This window comes from Elaeis guineensis, chromosome 10 (assembly GCF_000442705.2).
Source record: "Elaeis guineensis isolate ETL-2024a chromosome 10, EG11, whole genome shotgun sequence".
NCBI classification, from domain to species: Eukaryota; Viridiplantae; Streptophyta; class Magnoliopsida; order Arecales; family Arecaceae; genus Elaeis; species Elaeis guineensis.
Window position 1 is genome coordinate 16,869,607 of NC_026002.2, and position 22,319 is coordinate 16,891,925.

Sequence of the window (22,319 nt, forward strand, 5' to 3'; positions counted from 1 at the left end):
CTACCATACCGACATTACCATATTGTACTGAACTATGTATTGATATCGTAATAGGATTTTACCAGCATGGGATCTAGTATCAAGACGGTGAATCTTGGTTTGTACAGTGTTTGCCGTACCATCCCGTACCGGATGGTATGGGGCATACCATATCGACACTGTCATATCCTACCATACCACATATCGATATTTTAATAGGATGGTACTGGTGTAGGATCCGGTACCAAGACAGCAAATCTTGGTTTATATTGATGCTTGCCAATGTGTATTGACAGTAATTTACCAGTGTGTGTGAGTTTTCTTTTTTTTTTTTGGTTCAATTTGTTTTGAATCTATCAGTTTTGGTATGTCTCCTTTATACTTGTACCATGCCTGTACTTTATTTTTCCAATAGAAAAATGATGGGGGGCTTTGTAGCACTATTTATAACCTTGCTATAAGCTAAACATAATATGATTTCGAATCTTATGTTCACAAACATGAAGCCATTATGGTGAGTGGTTACACATTTTTGTAATATTTAAGTTAACAACTTAATTATAAATTTTATCTTCCTGTTCAATCACAACTCTGATGGATACCACGCTTCATCTTCTTAACACTTTGATATCTGCCAAAATGTTTCTTCTGATGCAGCTGGATGATAGAGCTGTTGATGCGGTCATGAATAAACTGTTTAAAAACTACAAAACATGGTGCAGATTTTTGGGGCACAAGCACACTTTAAGGTAAGATCTGATGGACCAACGGTTGGACTATTGTCAGTCCTCCTTCAGTCCTTTGGTTGATTTTTATATTATGAATGAATTATTGCTTCAGGCTCTGTCAAGGTCAACAAGAAGCACAACAGAGAAAGATCCTATACATGGGTCTATATCTTCTTATCTGGGGTGAAGCTGCTAATGTTCGCTTTATGCCAGAATGTCTGTGTTATATTTTCCATAATGTAAGATCTTATGATTCTTTTACTTTTCTCTAATATCCACACATACTTTTGTTCCACATAAGGATTTATCTGTTTAGCCCTTATTGGAAGCTTCAAAATTCTTTCAGATGGCATTTGAACTTCATGGTCTCTTGGCTGGAAATGTCAGCATTGTCACAGGCGAAAACATCAGACCTTCATATGGTGGGGATGATGAGGCATTCTTGAAAAAGATTATCACCCCATTGTACCATGTGATTGATAAGGTACTTATTTAAAGAAAGCTTGCAATTACATTGGGACACTGTCAAAGGTTTAATTGAAATAATGGCTACATTGAACTCCTAGGAAGCCAAGAAAAGCAGAAATGGAAAAGCCACTCATTCGGTTTGGTGCAACTATGATGATCTAAATGAATACTTCTGGTCTGTGAAGAGTTTGACTTATCACCAAGTAAACTTCCAAAAAGAATAACTTGAGGCTTGTATTGATTTCTTTCTGTATATTGTTCAGGTCAGATGATTGCTTTTCGTTGGGTTGGCCCATGCAATTTGACAGTGAGTTTTTTGAACAAAGATATGACTCAAGGTCCATAATGCAGGTATCATATGAAATGTTCTTGCTAGTAGTCACTGTCTCCACATATGTCTACATATATACACTTATCCTGATATAAATGACATGCAGAGAGGACAACAATTTCGGAAAAAATCTGATAAAAGAACTGGTAAAATAAATTTTGTTGAGACTAGAACATTTTGGCACATCTTTCGAAGTTTTGATCGTTTATGGACCTTCCATATATTAGCACTTCAGGTACAATTTCGTTTACCTAAGAATATTTTTTGACCATTTTTGGATTTAACAAATAGTTTAACATTTGAACTGTTTTCAGGCGATGGTTACTATTGCTTGGAGTGATTCTTCACCTTTACAAAAGAATACCCTACATGCTATATGTAGCGTGTTTATCACAGCAGCCTTTTTACAGCTTCTCCAGCGTATGAGCACTTTGCTTAACTTCTAGTTGTATCTGATGCATATACCTTTTTCTGTGCTTTACATTGCTAACAATTTTGTAACGATCAACAACACTGTGTTATTAACTATAATTACCTGATGGCTTCCTATGTTTACTTTGGATCGTTGCACCTGTCCTGGTTGTGCTTTTGTCTGCACTTAGTTTGACACCTAATTGTGGATATGTGCTTGGTTTTGCACCATGATGCCAGGGCAATCTAAATAATTGAGTGGTCAAATTACTATTGAACTATCATAGAAGAATGAACTTGTATAGATATTTTCTTTTTCTAGACACTATAAGGTTAATCACCTGGATACTTTTCAAGAGATAGCATAAGGCATAGACAGAAGGAAACCTTACATTAAACCACTGGCTGCAATTATATGCATGGTTCTAAATCCCCGTGGGACTGGTGGTGTCCTTACCATCATGCTTGATGTCCCATCACATTCTTGTGAGAAAACCGGAATTGGGATGGGGATGCGACTTTGAAACCCATCCATGCATGGAAAGAAGATGAAAGAGGAAAGGAAAAAAGGGAGAAAAGAAAAGAGAAAGGAAAAATAGGAAGAAAAGAAAGATGAAGAACAAGAAAAGAGAAGATGAAGAAAGGGAAAATGAAGGAAAACAAAAGAAAGGAAAAACAAGAAAGAAAGAAAGAATTGAAAGAACGGAGAGAGATGGATGCTCGACTAAGATGGATGTTAAACTTCGAAGTGCAACCTCATCAATCTAATCACTTTTTCTTCTGCACCAACATTCAGGGAAATAAATCCCCAACAATACAAAATCTTTTAGTGTTTCATGCAAGGTTTGCTGAACCGGTACCGAAACGGCCGACCGAAACGGCCGACCAAAACGGCCGGCTGTATGGTTCGGTATGGTTTCATACCGTACCGAACCGACGATCCGAACCGGAAGAAGAAAGTGAGAAATTGAGAGAAATAGAGAGAGAGAAAGAGGAAGAAAAAAAAAAGAGGGAGGGGAAGGAGCCGGCGGGGCCGCCGGACGGCCTCTGACTGGCCGTCGTGGCCGTCGGAGGGCGCTGTCCACGCGCGCGGTGCTGCAGGCGTGAAACAGGGGCATCGCGATGCCCCTGTTTCGCAAATTTTTTTAAAAACGTGGTTTTAAGTGAAGTCGGCAAACGATTTGCCGGCTTCACGATTTTTATTTTTTTTAAAAAAAAAATACTTAAATCGGCAACCTAGTTGCCGACTTCATAAGTTTAAAACAAAAAAAAAAGTAAAAATCAAAACAGACGACGTCTGTTTCAAAAAAGAAGAAGGGGGTGGAGCCGCGGAGGGGCTCCGCCCGCTCGACCGCCCTCAGGCCGTCGGCGTCGGCTCGCCGGCCATCGGGAGCCTTGCAACGGAGGCACCGTCTGTCCGGTAGGTTCTCCACCCCCCCTCCGAGCGCTCTCTCTCTCATTTTTGCTCTCTTAAAAGCCCTATCGGGCGATACGGGGTTCGGAAGCCCTCCGACGGCCGCAGCCGGCCACCGCCGGCCTCCAGTGGCTCCCACCTCCCTCTCTTCCCTCCCCTCTCTCTCTTTCTCACTTTCCGTTCTTTATTCGTCGGTACCGCCGGTGTACCGATTTTACCGGCCGAATCGTGTCGGTTCCCCGCCGGTCCGGTACGAGATGGGGTGTACCGGCCGGTTTGGCACGGTATGGCAAACCTTTCATGCCTTAGAAACATATTTAATACAATCGATCAACTTCTTCATTTTTTGCCTACAGTCTTGTCAAATCTAGATATTTTTTGAAAGTTGCTCCTCAAATCTCAATAGCATAAACCTAATTATGTAACTAACAAAATTGGTCTCCCTACACACATAATGGTCATCATGGCAAGTCCTCTCTTCTCCAAGAATTCCTTGACCAGAAATTGAGCACTAATTCAAAGGGTTGACATCATATCACAACAAATTGTTCAAATTTTCAAATTCTATGGAAAATTTCTTCAATTTTGAGGCTGACCAGATATAGATGGGCAAGGCTTGGAACTTACAATAAGCTAAGGTTATTATCATCTCTATATTGAGTATGTGGAGATTTGGTTAGTACCTGAAATGTAAATTAACAAATTGTGAGGTTGTTTGAACCTGAAACATAATAACTTATTTGCTGCTTTAGAGATGACTAGTAGTTATTGAACAAGCTTGCGAATTAATAGAAACAAATTATTTAATCGACAAACTCTTACCATACTATAGTTGATTTATTATCATTGGTCGCATCTGTTGATGTCTTCTTGATCATATTAGTACCTGATCAAGACATGTGTACATGAACCTGCCTTTAGTTATGTGGAAATTAGTTTCACTATGAAACTTTTGATTTGTCCATTTGAACAATGAGGAAACAAAGATTTGATTCTCTACCAAGATTTTACTAGGCGAATCACTTTCTTGTATTGAAAACAAGCTGCAAAGCTTCAACTTCTCCGGTGACAATCAAATACTACCTCACAACCCCCTCAAGATTCCATAGCCCCTCTTTTCTTCCATCTTCCTATATCCTTATCTTCTTCTTCTCCTCCTCCTCCTCCAATAACATAGGACCAATAGGAGGGTACATATGTATGATCATCATGACACTATGGGTTACGATACCCTTGATTTCAAATCAAAGTAACTACTTATTGCCTAGTGTCAGAAAATGGGACAGAAGTGAGCTAGTTTTGTAAGGTATAGAGAACGGGAATGAGTATTAGGAAATTAAAGATGGATTGATGATAAATCAGAATGGAACTTCAGGTAACAGTGAGGTGTTGTGCTGCAGAAACTAAAGTAGATTTCATGTTTCTGATCGGTAACGAGATTTAAATAAGCATGAATCTTGTGATAGAGCTTCCATAGTTTGTCACAGACTCTACTATTTTTTTCTGAATTTGTTAATCTATAAGTGGCAGGTTTTAAGGACGACAAATTAAAGAAAAATAGAAATGAAAAAGGAGGGAGAAGAAAAGAAGATGAAGAAAAAGAGATGGATTCAAAAAGAAGAACCAATCCAAGCTTTTTTTTTTTGGGATTACTCTGCAGTTAAACAAAGCAATCTTCAAAGTAATCAAACTAATCACCTTTTACTTATTATAGTCCAACTAGAATTCTACAAAAGATCTAAGACCGATCAATTATTGATGACCAAAAGTAATTCTATTTAACAATCTAAAAATCTTATGCTTCCAATATATATAAACGGACTCTATATCGAGGTTTTAAATCCTGTGAAATGAAGGTGTCTCGGTATCTCCATAGAACAGGACGTCTGGCCGTCCCATCCCGTCCCGTTCCCATCCGGGCAGCTATCCCCATCATGCATTTCAATAGATATCCTCTTTTTCTCTCCCCTTCTTCTTTCATTTTATTTTTTTTCTTTTCTTCCATTCTTTCTTTCTTTCTTTTTTTTTATCTTCCTTTCTTTCCTTTTCTTTTTGTTTCACTTTCTCATCCCTTCCTTTCCTTTTTTCCTTTTTCTTATTCTTTCTCTTTTCTTTCTTCCTTCTTTCCTTTCTTTTTCTTCTCCTTCTTTCCTTTCACTTTTTTTCTTTCTTTCTTCTCTCTTTCTTCTTCTCTTCCTGTATGGATGGGTTTCAGAGTCCCAACCCAGTCCCAGTCCCAGTCCTGTTTTCTTATAGAAATGGGACGAGATAGCCAGGATGCCCCCTATCCTGTCGGGACATAAAATCTTGCTCTATATATTGGAAGCATGAGAATTTTATCAAAATAATTGATCAGTTTTAGATCTTTTGTAGAATTCCAGTTGGACTAGAATAAGTAAAAGGTGATTATTTTGATTACTTTGAAGATTGTCTTGTTTGACTGAAGAGTAATCCTTAGAAAAGCCTTGGATTGGTTCTCCTTTTCTAATCTATTTGTGTTTTTCTTCATCTTTATTTTTCATCTCTTTCTTTTTTCTCTCTTCTTTTCCATTTCTATTTTCCTTTAGTTTGTAGGCGTTAAAACTCTGCTGCATACAGTTTAACATGTTCAGAGAAATAGATATAGATTCGAAAAGAAGAACCAATCCAAGCTATTTTTTGGGATTAATTTGTGGTCAAACAGAGCAATATTCAAAATAATCGAATTAGTCACCTTTTATTTACTCTAGTCCAACTAGAATTCTACAAAAACTCTAAGACTGATCAATTATTGATGACCAAAAGTATTTCTATTTAACAATCTCAAAATCTTATGCTTACAATATATATAAACAGAGTCTATATATTGGAAGTGTGAGAATTTTATCAAAATAATTGATCGATCTTAGATTTTTTGTTGAATTCTAGTTGGACTAGAATAAGTAAAAGATGACTATTTTGATTACTTTGAAGATTGTCTTGTTTGATTGAACAGTAATCCCTAGAAAAGCTTTGCTTTGGTTGTTCTTTTCTAACCTATATGTCTTTTTCTTCATCTTTATTTTTGCTTCTCTTTGTTGTTTCTCTCTTGTTTTCTGTTTCTATGTTCCTTTAGTTTGTAGGCCTTTAAACTTTGCTGCATATAGTTTAACAAGTTCACAAAAAGAGATATAGATTCCAAAAGAAGAACCAATCCAAGATTTTTTTTGGGATTACTCTGCAGTCAAACAAAACAATCTTCAAAGTAATCAAATTAGTAACCTTTTACTTATTCTAGTCCCACTAGAAATCTATAAAAGATCTAAGACCGATCAATTATTGACAAGCAAAAGTATTTCTATTTAACAATCTCAAAATCTTATGCTTCCAATATATATAATCGGAGTGTATATATTGGAAGAGTTGAATTTTATCAAAATAATTGATTGGTCTTAGATTTTTTGTTCGATTCTGGTTGGACTAGAATAAGTAAAAGGTGACTATTTTGATTACTTTGAAGATTGTCTTGTTTGACTGAAGAGTAATCTCTAGAAATGCTTTGGATTGGTTCTTCTTTTCTAATCTATATGTCTTTTTCTTCATCTTTATTTTTTCTTCTCTCTCTTGTTTATCTCTCTTTTTCAGTTTCTATTTTCCTTTAGTTTGTAGGGCTTAAAACTCTGCTCGGTCTGCTGCATATAGTTTAACAAGTTCGAAAAAATGTAAGTCGAGTTTGTGACAGACTTTGGAGGCTCTATCACCGGATTCATGCTTATTTTAATCTTCTTATCAATCAGAAACATGAAATCAATTTTAGTTTCTGCACCACATCACATCACTATTATCTAAAGTTCCATTGTTATTTATCACCAATCCATCTTTAAATTCCTAATACCCAGTCGTATTCTTTAAACCTCATGGTAAACCTAGAAAATTATGCTATTTCTTTGAATCCCCGAAATTGGTTCACTTCTATTCCATTTCTGACACTGTGCAATAAATAGTTAATTTGATTTGAAATTGAGGATATCTTAACCCATAATGCCATGATGATCATACATGACATTATGTATGATCATGAATTTGATGCAATGGGAAAAGGAAAAAGGAGTGATTTGATTGATGAGGTTGCACTTTGAAGATTAACATGCAAATGGAAGTAAGTTGGATTGAAGAACCCTTTGCTCGGCATGGTCTAGCTGATCACAGTACATGCTGGCTGCACCCTGCTGCATCAAATGTATCATTCAAACATAGCATAACTAGATTATCAAGACAGTTCATGCAACTTATCTAGTCATCAAACACCATGTAGGCATGTAGGGAAAAAATTCATCAAACACTATGTAGTTAGATAAATTCATTCAATCTTTCTTTTCATCGAGCACCGCATAACTTAACTAGTAACTTGAAATCAGATTTAATTCAGCTATTATTAAGTTAGTCTCCATTTGGTTCTCTGTATATTATTTTTCTCATAAACAATGTAGGAGATTCCTCTTCTAGAAACAAAAGTGAGCCTCTTTTTTTGTTGCATGATTGACATAATCTCATGTAAAATTCTATGTTTCTAATGCTTGACATAAGGTTAATGTGCCGATGCAGAATGCTCTGGTAGGTAGACTCCAGAACTTTATATATGAATTGCTTTACTCTTTAAATTAGTATTCCTCACTTTCCAGCATTGAAATATCTTACTACTTGGAAGTCTTGGATTAAATTTTTCTTGTCCTATGTTGTTGGTAGGTGTTTTGGACCTTGTTTTGAACTTTCCAGGCTATTGTAGATGGAAATTTTCTGATGCACTGAGAAATGTTCTCAAGATACTACTTAGTCTTGCATGGACCATAGCCCTTCCTCTTTTATATATTCAGTCCTGGCCAGAAATCAGTATTCCAGTGAAATATCTGGATTGGTGGCTTCCTGAAGTGAAAGGCATACAACCTTTATACGTCATGGCTGTCATGCTGTACATGCTTCCAAATATGCTAGGAGGGATTTTGTTTATATTTCCAATGATTCGAAGATGGATAGAAAATTCAGATTGGCATATCGTCAGGTTACTTCTATGGTGGTCTCAGGTTCCATCTCTTGTCATCTCAAAGCTTGTTTTTATTAAATTTTTTATTATAGTTAAAAAAAAAAACTTTGTAGTGACTAATCAGTGAAAGATGTTCAGCTTGGTTCTCACAGAATAGGAAATTAAAAGACTATTCAGAAACAACATGCATTGAGTTTAGGATTGAGAATTGCTTGATGACTATGTCAGGAGTCTGTACATTAATGTTTCCTATCAATGTTATGTTGGTGTCATTTTCCACCTCACCAATAAAGAGTTGATTTCTTTCTTGAATGAATTAATTTTAAAAATGAGTATCATAATCCACATAAATATGATGTCAATATACAAAAATGGTCTAAATATGTTAAACTCCTAATTATAGCCAACAATTTTTTTTGTTTGGGTCAAGATTCATTATCTTTTTTTTTTAATTTTTAAAATGCTGTAGCTTTTATCTTTCTTGTCTCTAATATTTCTTTGTTTTATCATTCTGCTACTCTCTTGATCAAACATGCTCTTTATACCAAATCCTAGCATTCCTGCTAATAGCATCACTTTGTTACATATGAACAGATAATCTTGAGTTTGTTCCTTGTATGCCCTACAAGGCGCAAGCAAAAAAACGTGTTTGATTGCAACCTTGGTCTTTCTTGGTTTAGCATCTATCTTGGGCTTGCTCTGTATTGTTTTCACCTCCTATAGACTCGTTTTATATATGTTTACCCATCTATTTGACAATGATTAGTGGTCTCCCTAAGGACTAAAGTAATTCATCTTGTGTTCTTGCATATTAGCACAATATGCATATCATGTTGTATGTGCTTAAATTTGGCATACATTAGCGTTGAAAGATATGAAAGTTTGTCAAAAGATTTGCAATTAGCACACTAAATAGATTTTTTTTTCCAGATTTTTTGCACATAACCACTTTCTATGTAGCAAGGTTCGAATTATCGAGATATAAGGATGTACCAACCAGGGTTGGATGTGGCATGTCATAAGTCGAGGATTATACTGACATACAATCAGTGGGGTGCATGAATGTGGTTGCTAAGCCCTTGGTATAGCCTTCTTCATGTCTTTTGGATGGACAATTTTTAGGTGTAAGGTTGGGTTCCAATACAAAACCTGAAAAACATTGATTTTGATCCTAGATTCATGCTCTAACACATAAATCGATGATCAATCAACATGTAATTTTTATTTGACAAAATTTTCTGTTGGTTATCTTTTCAATTAATCATAAATTTCCACTCAGGCTATTGAAGAAAAAAGGTAAAAAGGGAAAAAGTGAGACAATTTAACTAGATACAATGACCAAAAATGGAAAACTAAGCTTTGATTCTGCAAGCTGATCTCTGTAGGCAGTCATCCCTTCTCCCTTACTTCATTGCCATTTTCAATGGTAGAGAACCATTGTAAAAGGGTTGTTTTAGACTTTTAGTCATCTCAAGGTACCACTTGGTTCAAAACTAATTTGGTCTTGGTTTGGTGCAAAGGCACTTCAGTTTGCTCCAACCGCTCAATCTTTGGTTGGTTCAAGTGGTTCGGGTCATCTGTTGTGGTCTGGATGGTACTTTCCTGAATTCATTCCTTCTCATATTGCCAGGGATCATTACAGTACTTATCAATGTGTACATATTGTAAGGACTGATATTTGAAACTTTGCTTTGCTGTTAGATATCATATTATATATTTGTAGATCAAGACCTCCATCTCTGAAATTTCATTATATGACCCCAAGTAAGAGCTTTCTATTAGCTATATTATACTGCATTATTTCCATTCCTTCCCTTAGACAGCCCTTTGGATCATCTGACAAGAGAGCTACACTGCTCCTCAACACTGCGGTCTCAGAATTTGATATAGAGTCAAGATTGCAATTCTAACAATGGCAATGATGAGGAGCTTGAATATGATGATGAAAAAAGGCAAAATTGCTTTCATGCTAGAAGATCTCGATAGATGAGCAAAAAGAAGCATAGAATGAAAGGAAGAAACCCAATAAGTTTTCTATTGCAGCTGACATAAAGTTAACTTGCAGTCCTACCAGGGAATTTCCAAGAAAAGGAAGGTTTTGATCAGCAAATATGTAAAAAAGAGATCTTTATATGCCATTTATCTATGGAGGCAGAGGTCATCCTTCTATGCAGTTTGTCTATACAGGAAGGGTCATATGCCAAAAACCTGGTTTTCATGTATAACTATACCCATCTACATGTATGAAAATGCACAACAATAGTATAAATCACCTTTGAATCTCTCAGATGCCTCCTACTAGCTTCCCTTGGACTATTATTAGAAAGGGCAGAGAACGTTTTTTTGTCCTTTGAATAGATGAAAAATTATTAAAAATTCTGGGAAAAATGTGAAGGATAAGTTATTGTGTTTACGATGATGCATATGATCTGATAGTTGCGATCTTTGTCAGAGCTTGTTTTGTTTGATCACTAATAGCCTATTCCTCCTTAGGTGCTTGAAAAATATTTCATGGTTTCGTTTGTAAAAAACACAAGAGATGAAGGAGAACTAGAAAAGCCTAAGGGTGATCATGGGGCACACTAAGCTTAATTCCCCATTCACAACAATTAAGATGAACTTAAATTCTGCCTTTTGTTGCATCATATGCTGTTGATGTCATGATTTCTTTTCTTCTGCGTTCTCCAAATTCTTTTCTTCTGTAAATTCTGCCTTTTTCCTCTAAATATTTAGAGGTCTCAGTATCATTTGCCAAATGCATTGATGCATTATCAATTTGCAGCGACGAATTTATATTGGGCGGGGCATGCATGAAAGTCAATTTGCCCTTTTCAAGTGAGTTTCTGTGGGAAATTAAATTCTTAATGTCATTATGAGTTTTTAATTTCTTTTCTGTACTGCTATGGGTGTCTTTTCTTTGTAGATATACTTTGTTCTGGATGTTGCTTTTGGGTTCCAAATTTGCATTCAGTTATTATGTTCAGGTGGTTTTTCTTCCTTTTGGGCATATACTCCATCACAGATCATTATGAGCAGTTCTAAATTCACTGTTCATATGTTTTTGTCTTATTAAATGTCTTGTTTTCTTACAGATAAAACCTCTTGTCAAGCCAACAAAAGATATACTTAATGTTCATAATGTTCAGTATGCATGGCATGAATTTTTTCCTAATGGTATCTATATCTTCTTTGGCTAAAGTTGATTCAACTTCTCTCAGATTAGGAATTATTAATGGTACTAATTTTCTTATCCATGCAGCTCAGAAGAACATTGGAGCTGTCATCTCACTTTGGGCCCCTGTGATCTTGGTGAATTTCATGACTACATCTACTTAATGAATTTTTATAGTATATCATCTTTGTCTTAGTTTTGATAGGAAAAAAATATTGCGACCTCAATGTAGAAATGTATATGAGCTGTTCAAGATTTATGCAGGTTTATTTTCTGGACACTCAAATATGGTATGCAATATTCTCTACTTTGTATGGTGGTGTTTCTGGAGCACTCGGGCGACTGGGTGAGGTAAAGAGAAAATGGAAAATAATTATATTACCATAACTAGAGTATCTGCACACGTTTTAATTTTCACAAAATAGGTGAGCTAGATGCTTTTAGTTTTCCATGTGTGAAGCATAATGGCCATTAAATCTGTAATCGGATTCTAGAAACATTCTTCATATTACTGAAAATTATTCTTCATGTAAGAGAAAATTGTCATGTGGTTCCTAACCTAAACACTTTCTTCATGCATGAGTCATCTGGCAAATCTGAAAGAGGGGAAAGGATGTGCCATATTATTGTTTTATGACTTTGTAAAATACATGAGGCAAGAAGCAATGAGCTGTGCATCTGAGCAGTAAACCAAGTGATGTGATCCTTCATGCCCTAGTCTTAGTTTCTCCCTCACGCATGATGTATTACCCATTATTCTATAACTTGGATCTTCTTAAGGCCCATGCATTGTTTGTACATAGCAGTAAATGCACTCTAGAAGTTTTTTATTTTACCAGTGTTTCACAAACTCCTGCCCAAAAGCCACATAACTGGATGGAACTAGTATGGGATATAGTTAGGTCCAAGGTTCAGTATATGCCTGTACCAAGTATATCATACCATATCGGTCCCAAACCAGGGGCGTATTGAGTCTTGGTACAGGGTCTGGTACTGAGATTGTGAATCTTGGTTAGATCACTCTTCATCCAAGGATGATTAGTAATAGTTTCTTTTTAAAAGGTATAGGTTGGAAATTGGATCAACTGATCAAGTATGGAAAATGTTCACTCAGACTTGACATACCGACTCCAAAAAGTTCCTCTAGCCAACTTGATGGCTCATGTGAATCATGTCTTCCAAGATAAGTGATACAAACTAAATATAGATAAGTGATACAAATTAAATATACAAATCACATTAGAGTAGCAAATAAAGACCATCATTCAAAATCAACCATGTAAAAAATCAGCATGCTTAAGAAAGAAATTTAAATGGTTTTTTGATTAACATGTGATGTTATTTTTTGGTTGCAATATGATTCAATCATTCACATCCCTCAAGCCGTTGTTGGGTGTAAACTATCATGTGACCACCACGTGATGGCTGATAGGCACCCTTGTCCCCAAAACTACCCTAGTCCCTAATTAGACTGAGGGCCATGTTGGTGCATGAAGGAAAGTGAATCACGTGCCCCTCATGTGATCCTCTTCTCCAATTATGTCTAATGTTCAACCTGAAGTGAGTAACCCATCCCAAAGCAAGGAAAGAAGTCCAGAACTAGATTGAGGAAGATATTAGGGGATAGAGAGTCAACCCAAAGTAGGGAGATCATGCCATCATATCAAAGCTCCGGCAAAGCCGCAAAAGTACCAGCCAAGGCTCCAACCTTTCTCTGCCCTACCCCATCCTATACTATATCTTTGGAAAGAGAGTTCCATTGAGGACCTCTTGGACTATTGCTAACCTTGGACGAAACTTGTATGAGTACTTGATCTATGATGTAAGGTGCTTGCTTGAACCCATCAACAAGCTAATCTCGAAGAACAGAAAGATAGAAAATGAGATTGGGTCTGCAATGCCATTGCCAACAATAGGTGTTTGACATGGTTCTTTTTTCCTTCCTGGGTGATTGCAGGGGCCTCTTCGCAATGGAGTGTGATAAGGGGAATTGGGATGCTAGGGTGACTATCAAAGGTTTGTTTTAAGTAGCTGCATATGAGGCAGTGGGAAATGCATCACTTTAGTTCTTTGCAAAGTTTGTGATCTTGGATTGTAGTATTTGGTATGGAGCCTACCGTACACCGTGCTAATAGGTTGAGACTTGGTACACCCTCTGTTTCGAGTGTCAATACTGAGGGGTCTGTACCATATTGATAGTCGGTATAGAGCGTACCTACCAGTTGGGTGCCTTTGCAGGATCTGGTACTGAGTCTGTAAGCCCTTGTTTCTTTGACATGTGAGGTTATTCAAAATGTTAGGTTAGCATAAGCATTAGGCTGTTTGAAATGTTGAATTGGCAAAAGGAAATGTCTGGCTTGTTTTGGGGTTAAGTCTTTGGACATTGCATCAGTGAAATGAATTGAAATGGCATCACTTTGGTGATAGTTTTGCCATAGTTCTGTTTACCATTTGATCTATGCTATTTGTAAATCAGAGTTAGACAATGTCAACATCTTAGTTGTATTGTAATGAATCCATGTTTATACATACAATATTATGCATCAACACTTGTAAGCACACGTGTTGTCCTACAATGACATTTAGAGATTGCTCCTGTTCAAACAAGGATAAACACTGTGAGCTAAATTACAATCAAATGATAACCCCTGGTGTAAATAAAGTAAACTAAGTATTCCCTGTTATAAATGTAACTGACCTGAACTGAATTACAATGCAAGTAATTCAAACCGTTGCAAGTAATTCAGTGCAAGTATTTCAAACCTGATACTGGATTGAGATATGAATGGCCTGATCTGAATTACGTTGCAGATAATTACAATGCAAGTGATTCAGATCCAAAGTCTGTCGAGTAGGATACTATAATACACAATTAGAAACAAAAGGAAGGCTCTTTCCAGCATCCAGCAATCCTGGGATGACATGGTAGATGTGAAATTACTCCTTGACAGAGCTTGACATGAAATAGGATGACATTAGCTCCTCAAGAAACTTCTTTCCACATCATCACGTGCTTTGTTTGAGGGTACTGCTACCAACAAAAAGATAGTGGTATTGACACACATCCCAAAAACTTGAAGAAGAAACACTCCTACAGACAGAGTACTTCGTCTGCAGCTAGGTTGCCTCACTTATTTTTTCAGTCAGCAAAACACAAAACATGTCCTAACCTGGTTCTCATACCATTATAACGGACTTCAGGTTAAGGGAACATCAGAAAAGAATGGAAGATAGAATCTTAGAAGAAGAGGGGAGAACAGGAAGAGAAGGGGAGGAGAGAGATCACATGAGAAAGAAGGAAGAAGGATGCTACCCACTTCTACGTCGTGGGGCATCAAATTTTACTAAAACAAGGGGAGCTGGCCACTAGCTTGGGCCTTAATGAAGGCCCAGTAAGTCAAAGTATAGCAGCCCAACAGCATAAAGAACAGCAGCAGGTTATAACAAAGAAAAACCTGATAAATATGTCCTAGAACTTCTTTAGTATTGTGTAATAATGCACCTATACAGAAGACTTTATCACTCTCTCTTGTGTTTGCGAATATTCTAATATTCTCTTTTTTGTCATTTCCTCTTCTTTCATATTTTACACATTCGAGTTTGGTCTTTTTAAGTCATAAGCCACTTGGGTAGTGTAAAGCCTAAGTAGGATTATCATTTTGGCATTATATCCTAGGGACAGGCTTTCTAAAGTTCTCAACAGTATTAGTTACCTTATAATGGATTGTGCTACTGCATGTCTTCTTTCTTTACTTAAACAGTGAGGTTGCGGTATAATTTCATCATGCAGAGAAACTTGATGTAGAGTAACAGAGATACATGTATATTAAGTAACAAAAGCAAGGATCAGATCTAGGCTTATTATTGTAGTTAGATCTATAATGCGCAAGGACCTTATCTTACTCATGTACCATATTATAGCTAGCACTGATGATCAGCAAAAGCTATACTTTAGAACTGTGATTTTGATTGGCTATCTTGGCAGATTGTTAAGTGTTTGCGTCATTTCCTGTTTTCCATAGATACGGACAGTTGGCATGCTAAGATCACGATTCCACTCTTTACCTGGTGCCTTCAATGCATATTTGGTACCTTCCCAAAAGATGCGAGACAAGAGATTTTCATTTTCGAAACGCTTTGCAGAGGTTGGGTTTTATCACCATAAGATATTAATATGCTTTTTACAGTGTTGTTGTGTGCCCTTTTGTGTTATGCTGTTGCATGACTCCAATTATTTCAGGTTTCACCAAGCAAGAGAACCGAGGCTGCAAAGTTTGCTCAGTTATGGAATGAAGTGATATGTAGTTTCCGCGAAGAAGACCTTATTAGTGATAGGTAGGACATTCAACTGATTTTGCTAGTGTTTTCTGTCCTGCCTTTCACGACATTGTTCTGCAAAGGCTGAAATGGTGTTTGTTGGTAACTTAGGGAACTGGATCTGTTGCTGGTTCCTTATATGTCAGATCCTAGCCTAGACATAATGCAGTGGCCACCTTTTTTGCTTGCTGGAAAGGTCCAAATCAACGTTTGTCTATGTTCCCTTCCTTTTCTTTCTAAATCCTTCCAACCATTAATTTCTGATGTCTGTATAGATTTCAATCGCATTGGATATGGCAGACGAATTTCGATCAAGGGATTTGGACCTCTGGAGACGTATCTGTGCTGATGAGTATATGAAATGTGCTGTGCTTGAGTGTTATGAGTCTCTGAAACTTGTCCTCGACCTTCTAATAGTTGGTGAAAATGAAAAAAGGTTTGTTGCATTTCTTTTTGTATCAATGCATAGTTTATATGATATTTTCTCTTGTTGGATGTCAAGAATATTATTCTGATGTCTGTTTTGTTTTCTCTATCCGATCAAAATATATTCCAGAATCTAAGTTCTGACAGAGTTGATAATTATCATCCCAATTTGCTCTAAGCTTATTCCTTTTACTTTGGCTTGTATTCTCATTACTTGAGTAAAGTATGCCTTTTTTTTATCTTCCTATATATACACCATGTTTTGGATAAAATAAGTCTGGTATATGAAATTAGTTACATAAATGTTGACAAAAGAATTTCCCTTATTCTCTGTCTTTTACTTGATGTACTTGTATTTCTAAGAGAATATCTGATGTAACAGGATCATTGGTGTTATTCTTAAGGAAATTGAAGCTGACATTTCAAGAAACACATTTCTTACCAATTTTAGGATGGGCCCTTTACTGACACTATGTAAAAAGTTTGTCAAGCTTGTAGAGGTCTTGGTGAGTCTCTTTATATGTTAATCCTCTACAGCTTCCTTTTCTTTTCCTAATCAATTGGGTTTCATAATCTTCTATTATTCAAGGAACTGCTAATTGTTCTGTACTGTTGGTTTATTAATAGCTTTAGTTCGATGCTGCAGAAAGAAGGTGATGCATCAAAGCATGATATTGTGGTAATATTGCTCCAAGACATGTTAGAAGTTGTTACGCGTGATATGATGGTGAATGAGATTCGGTATGTGAACATGATATTTGCATCCCTGAATGGATTGAAATATGAGATCATCTATGCTTAGGATTTATTTTGGTGTCTTGCAACATTCATTCTAGTGAGTTGGTTGACCTGGGCCATGGTAATAAAGATACATTCCCTCGAAGACAACTTTTTGCTGGCACGGGCTCAAAACCTGCTGTACTTTTTCCACCAGCAACACCACAATGGGAAGAACAGGTGCATATTGTTGGAAACATTTTCAATTATGTAGTGTTAGTAAAACAAATAATTCACATGCAACTTGTGGCAGATAAAACGCCTGTACCTTCTATTGACAGTAAAAGAGTCTGCTGTTGATGTGCCTACAAACCTTGAGGCTCGCAGAAGAATCACATTCTTCACAAATTCTTTGTTTATGGACATGCCACATGCACCTTGGGTCCGCAAAATGCTGTCATTCAGGTTTGATAATCTATATTATCTCAATCGTTGTGGAAGTCTGAGAGCATGTCGATACTAAGCTGTAGACCTTAACAGAATATATATAAGCCCCCTATAACCTAAAAATGGTGATTGATGGTAATTGCATTACTCAATCATACATAAAGGTGGCCTAGTTAAACTCTCTGGAGTTGATATTTCTATAACTTTTAGAGAAATTTAAATTTACATAAAAAGCAAAAGTTCATTCCAAGACATTGGAACTACAAGTTCCATATTGGTTTTAATAGCTCAATTGGATCCTATTCAAAGGGTGAGTCAAGATTTGCCATCTTGGTATCGGACCCCATACTAGTAAAATCCCACTATAGTGTCGGTACATGGTATTATATAGTATAGTTGTGTCGGTATGGGATGGTATGGCATATCGGTATGGTATGGTGAATGTTGGGCGAGCCGTCGCATGATGGTAAGGGTCACCGGTCAGCAGTCACAGGTTCATAACATGGAAGTAGCCTTTCTAACATGGAGGTAAGGGGATGTATCTATTGATGGCATGAGAGAATGTAGGAAAAGCTAAAATAACAACAAAAGGCATGAGGATGGAAAAATTCTTTAGTATAATTTAGTACAAGAACAAAATGGATGAAGTTGGACAAATCAAAAACCATCAATATTTGGAATGGGCAAAGTTGATGGGTGATAATGCTCAACCAGTGAGGATTGGTCATAAGCTCAAGAAGAACTTTTGGAGACAAAATGTTTGTTGACAAGGTAGATTTTAGTTATATTGAGATAGTATGGGTGCAGCACAATTACGAACCTTAAAGCAAACAAGTAATTAGGGAAACTATTTGAAATTGTAGACAATGAACTTAGCTGGAGGAGCCCTTATGATACTTCAAGTAATTAGGTGAACTTCAATATTGGTTAACTGTTTTTGGTAGTGAGTCGATGGTCATATAGTAAGTTTTATAAAATGAAATAAGTACTCAAACTTTTGCGTATGTGACCTAGACCTACAAAATATTGATGCAACAATCTAAAAGCATGAGGATATTGTAGCATGTACGCTTAGGATTTGGGAATATTCCTACTTATATTTCACAATTGATGGTCAATACTCAATAGGATGATGGTTTATGAAATTGAACCTAAAGCTTTCATATGATTAATTATATGGTATATTTAATTGGTAAACTTGGTGTTTTTTACACATGTTACATGTTGGAGTCAATTTTCTTGGACAAAATGCTAAACACAATAGTATTTTTTTTTTTTTCAATATGCCATCACTTTATTATACTTAATAGCAACTAGCAAGTTTTGAAAAGCGAAGCACACCAGACTTATCAACGTGGTGCCAGCATGGAAATTGGAAGGGCTGATACACATTGGGGTATGCCATTGGGCCTATACAACCTATTTCTAGGCGAATCCATGCATATCAAATTTTCATTGGCCCCAAACCATACTAAACTGAACATTACTGCTCAATATCTGTTGGCATGGACTTTTAAGGGTTTTCACTTGAAAATATACCAATTTTTGTCTAAACTATTATAATGATTATATAGGCTTGTCAAATTTGAAGAAAATGCTCAATTACTTTAAAACTAGTTTTCCATTAATTGTGCAAATAATAGTAGATTAATTGTCAAAGTTAACATGAAAATAATTTCTGAACTAAGCATATATGATCATTTGAAAAGGAGCTAAGATTAGAAAATAGGAATCCACTTAAAAGAAAATATTATATCATCGACAATATAATGTAGCAAAACTTATTTGATGATAATTATAAGAAACTATATGCGATAGAAAAACTAAACGATATTTCCTTATGATTAACATGTAAAACTAATGAACTATTTGATATAGACGAACATCGTTTTGCTTAATATATGGACTCTTGCAATTTGCTATTGTTAAGTAGTTTATATAAATAAATGATGATAATATGAAAATGAAGATATAATGCTTATTTGTAATATTATCCTTTATCGTACAATTTACTTTTTCTGCAATGCATGCTATAAATTAGAAATTTTATTGTATTAGTTTTTAGTTGGTACAAAAAATGAACAAGTGATTTATAATAACTATAATTTATTTCTTGTTATCAAAATTCATGACAAAACGTGATTATTATCAATTTCTTGTACCATTTTAAAAACTATATCACATATGGATAGGATGACTAGGTGCATGATTTGTTGTACTATCCGACATGGGGCATATCGTATTGTACCATACTATAATGGTATGTCATACTACCCCATATCGATACTACCATATCGTATTAAACCGGTATCGATATTCTAATAGGATTTTATGGGTACGGAGTCCGGTACTGAGATGGCGAACCTTAACTAGGTGACTCGAACTCATACATTTACCATGCTTCTTGCAAAACTGTAGGACTATGACCAAGGCTTTTAAACTTACTTTCAGGTTTGGTTCCTTTGTGGAATTTCCAGGACAATTTTAAGTTTAACCAAACCCAATTTATTTTTAGCCAAAATGGACAAGCTTGGACTAAGACTGGAAGTCCAAAATTAACCCCTAATTTGGATTTTGATTAGTTTGGTCAAATTTAGTTAGTTTTTGCTAAACCTTACCCGTATCTTTTTAGTTTCAATGCTTTTGGCTAGTTTCATTTGAAACCAATTGAATCCACACATTGATGTTTATTTCGAATTTTTGTTTTGGTGTTTATATCATATTAAGATTATTTCTTTACTTACAAAAGCACATACCTATGCAATATCAATTTTACATTATTTTTCTCTTATTCTTTCGAATTGGAAAAGTGTATATGTAATATACGAAACCTTGACGAGCTGAATCTCCAAAGGAACCCTTATTGCAGTACTCCACATCAAGGTTTGCCCAAACCAATATCTTAGAGGATTCTAGCTGATGACTGTTTAGCATAGTATAGGTCCATACCATGCCATTTTGGGCATACCGACATAGAGAGATCCAGAGAGGGAGGGAAGGAGTGAGGGAGGAGAAGGGAAGAGAGAGAGGGGGGTGGGGAGGGCAATGGGAAACCCTAACCCAATGCAAAGAGAGAGGGAGAGGAGGAGAGAGAAGGGGGGACCGTTACCTTAACCCAACCTCGAGAGAGAGGGGTGGGAGAGAAAGGAAGAGGGAGGGGGTGGGAGGGACTTGAACGTCGGTGGCGTCCGGGGGGGGGGGGTTGGTGGAAGGGGGTGTTGTGGCGGTGTTTGTGGGCATAGTGAGGGGGGCACCTCTCAAGCCCCCAAGAGGGGGGAATCAAGTCACGAGGAAAGGGGGCATGGAATCGAGTCACGAGTAAGGCCTGTGGATGTTTAATAGCATGGGGGGTTATTTAACCAAACCAAGTAATAGCCAGGTCCATGTCGGTTTTTAACTCGTTCGGTTCGGTACACCCCAAAGTCCCAAACTATCCTGTTCAGCATGGTTTGTAAAACCTTGCTCCACATAATTGATAGTATTAGCTGAACACAATTCATTCATAGAGAATGTAATCCTTTTCTATACAAAATAGAACAAATTTATAACTACATCCATTTGATTACAAGTCCTTGACTTTATAAAAATGAATAAGAAGTGTATTAGTTCAATATTTTTGGGAACTTTACTAAATTCATGAAGAAGAGTTGTTGGATTAGGCACTAAACTAAAAGCTTCATAATTGCAAGGATAATGAATTTTTGATCAACTGAAGTTCAAGAAGTAAATATATGTATCTACATTACATTTATGTTAGTCTGTTTGATGAATTTCACTTATGTGCGATTGTTAGCTTCACCCTTAAATTGTCAAAGTTGGACATATAAAGAATCAATAGAAATAAGGTGTAAAAACTTTCTGAGATTTTTCATTTTTTTCATTTTCTTTTTTGAGAGTTTTCTTTTTGACTGAAATTCCAATACTTGGAGTGAAACTACCAAAGCTGAAGAGACCGACCGAAATAAAACCAAAACAAAGTTTTGAAACCTTGATTTCAGGTTTAACAGTTTTGATAGTTTCAGCATTGTGCTTTGAGTTTCAGAGTTTTGGTAAAAAATAGAAAATCTTTTTAAAATAAAAAATAAATAAATGAAAGCAAGTCATTGCCTATAATTTTATTTGGTTTTCAGTTATTTAGGATCTCAATGCTTTCGGACTGAAACTGAGCCATATTTACGCTTATGTATTAAGTGTGTCACATGAATGTGCTAATATACTGTATAAAATACCAAATATTACTCAATCACATGTAAATTAATAAGAGGAGTGTACCAAATATAGATTAATTCCATAAATTACTTTCCAAAATAATAAAAGCTCCTAGACATGCACATGCATTTTTAATTCTACATATGACTATGTAATTTATACTTAAAGACACATCAAGGTTGCATTTACCTGTCATAGTAACAAAGCTTATATAATATTAATATAGATTTGTTTATTTAAAATGCATGATTACATTGATGAGTTTAAGAAAATATTAAACATACTTGTTAAAGAAAGATTAGGTGGTAGTTTTACCCAAACTAACAGAAAGCAAAAAATTCAAGCAGTTTGTGATTGTTCTTGCTGAAACTGATCTATTTTGGCTGGCACTGTAAAACTTAATTAAGACAAAACATTAGAGAAAAAGGCAATAAAAATAATTTGAGATGCCAAAATAGGCCATCAGATCATATTAGTCATGTCAAGGAGTATCGGCTGATATTCTATATAGATTTAGTGTGTGATACAATGACCATATTAACCACTGGTCAATACAGGTTCTGTGCTCAATATTTCAAACTTCATTTTGCAGTAAGAGCAAGACAATTTTTGTTTTTTTTTATTTCAGTCATCATCTAATAAGTTAATATGACATTTGCAGTGTTATGACTCCGTACTATAGTGAGGAGACTGTATATTCT

At 36.0% G+C, this 22,319-nt stretch overlaps 1 protein-coding gene across 1 annotated transcript in view; it reads left to right on the forward strand.

Annotated features, from left to right (window-relative positions):
- The window catches only part of LOC105053303 (callose synthase 5), a 55,579-nt gene that overhangs the window by 4,567 nt on the left and 28,693 nt on the right, over positions 1-22,319 (forward strand). The window contains exons 6-26 of the mRNA XM_073244411.1: positions 637-728; positions 820-946; positions 1,054-1,191; positions 1,274-1,350; positions 1,439-1,526; positions 1,613-1,741; positions 1,821-1,926; positions 8,036-8,370; positions 11,113-11,165; positions 11,254-11,314; positions 11,423-11,504; positions 11,590-11,639; positions 11,767-11,853; positions 15,525-15,647; positions 15,743-15,837; positions 15,931-16,015; positions 16,095-16,255; positions 16,628-16,751; positions 16,892-16,986; positions 17,082-17,202; positions 17,276-17,427. Coding sequence (XP_073100512.1) covers positions 637-728; positions 820-946; positions 1,054-1,191; positions 1,274-1,350; positions 1,439-1,526; positions 1,613-1,741; positions 1,821-1,926; positions 8,036-8,370; positions 11,113-11,165; positions 11,254-11,314; positions 11,423-11,504; positions 11,590-11,639; positions 11,767-11,853; positions 15,525-15,647; positions 15,743-15,837; positions 15,931-16,015; positions 16,095-16,255; positions 16,628-16,751; positions 16,892-16,986; positions 17,082-17,202; positions 17,276-17,427 — 2,381 coding nt within the window. The remainder of the gene's footprint in view (positions 1-636; positions 729-819; positions 947-1,053; positions 1,192-1,273; positions 1,351-1,438; positions 1,527-1,612; positions 1,742-1,820; positions 1,927-8,035; positions 8,371-11,112; positions 11,166-11,253; positions 11,315-11,422; positions 11,505-11,589; positions 11,640-11,766; positions 11,854-15,524; positions 15,648-15,742; positions 15,838-15,930; positions 16,016-16,094; positions 16,256-16,627; positions 16,752-16,891; positions 16,987-17,081; positions 17,203-17,275; positions 17,428-22,319) is intronic.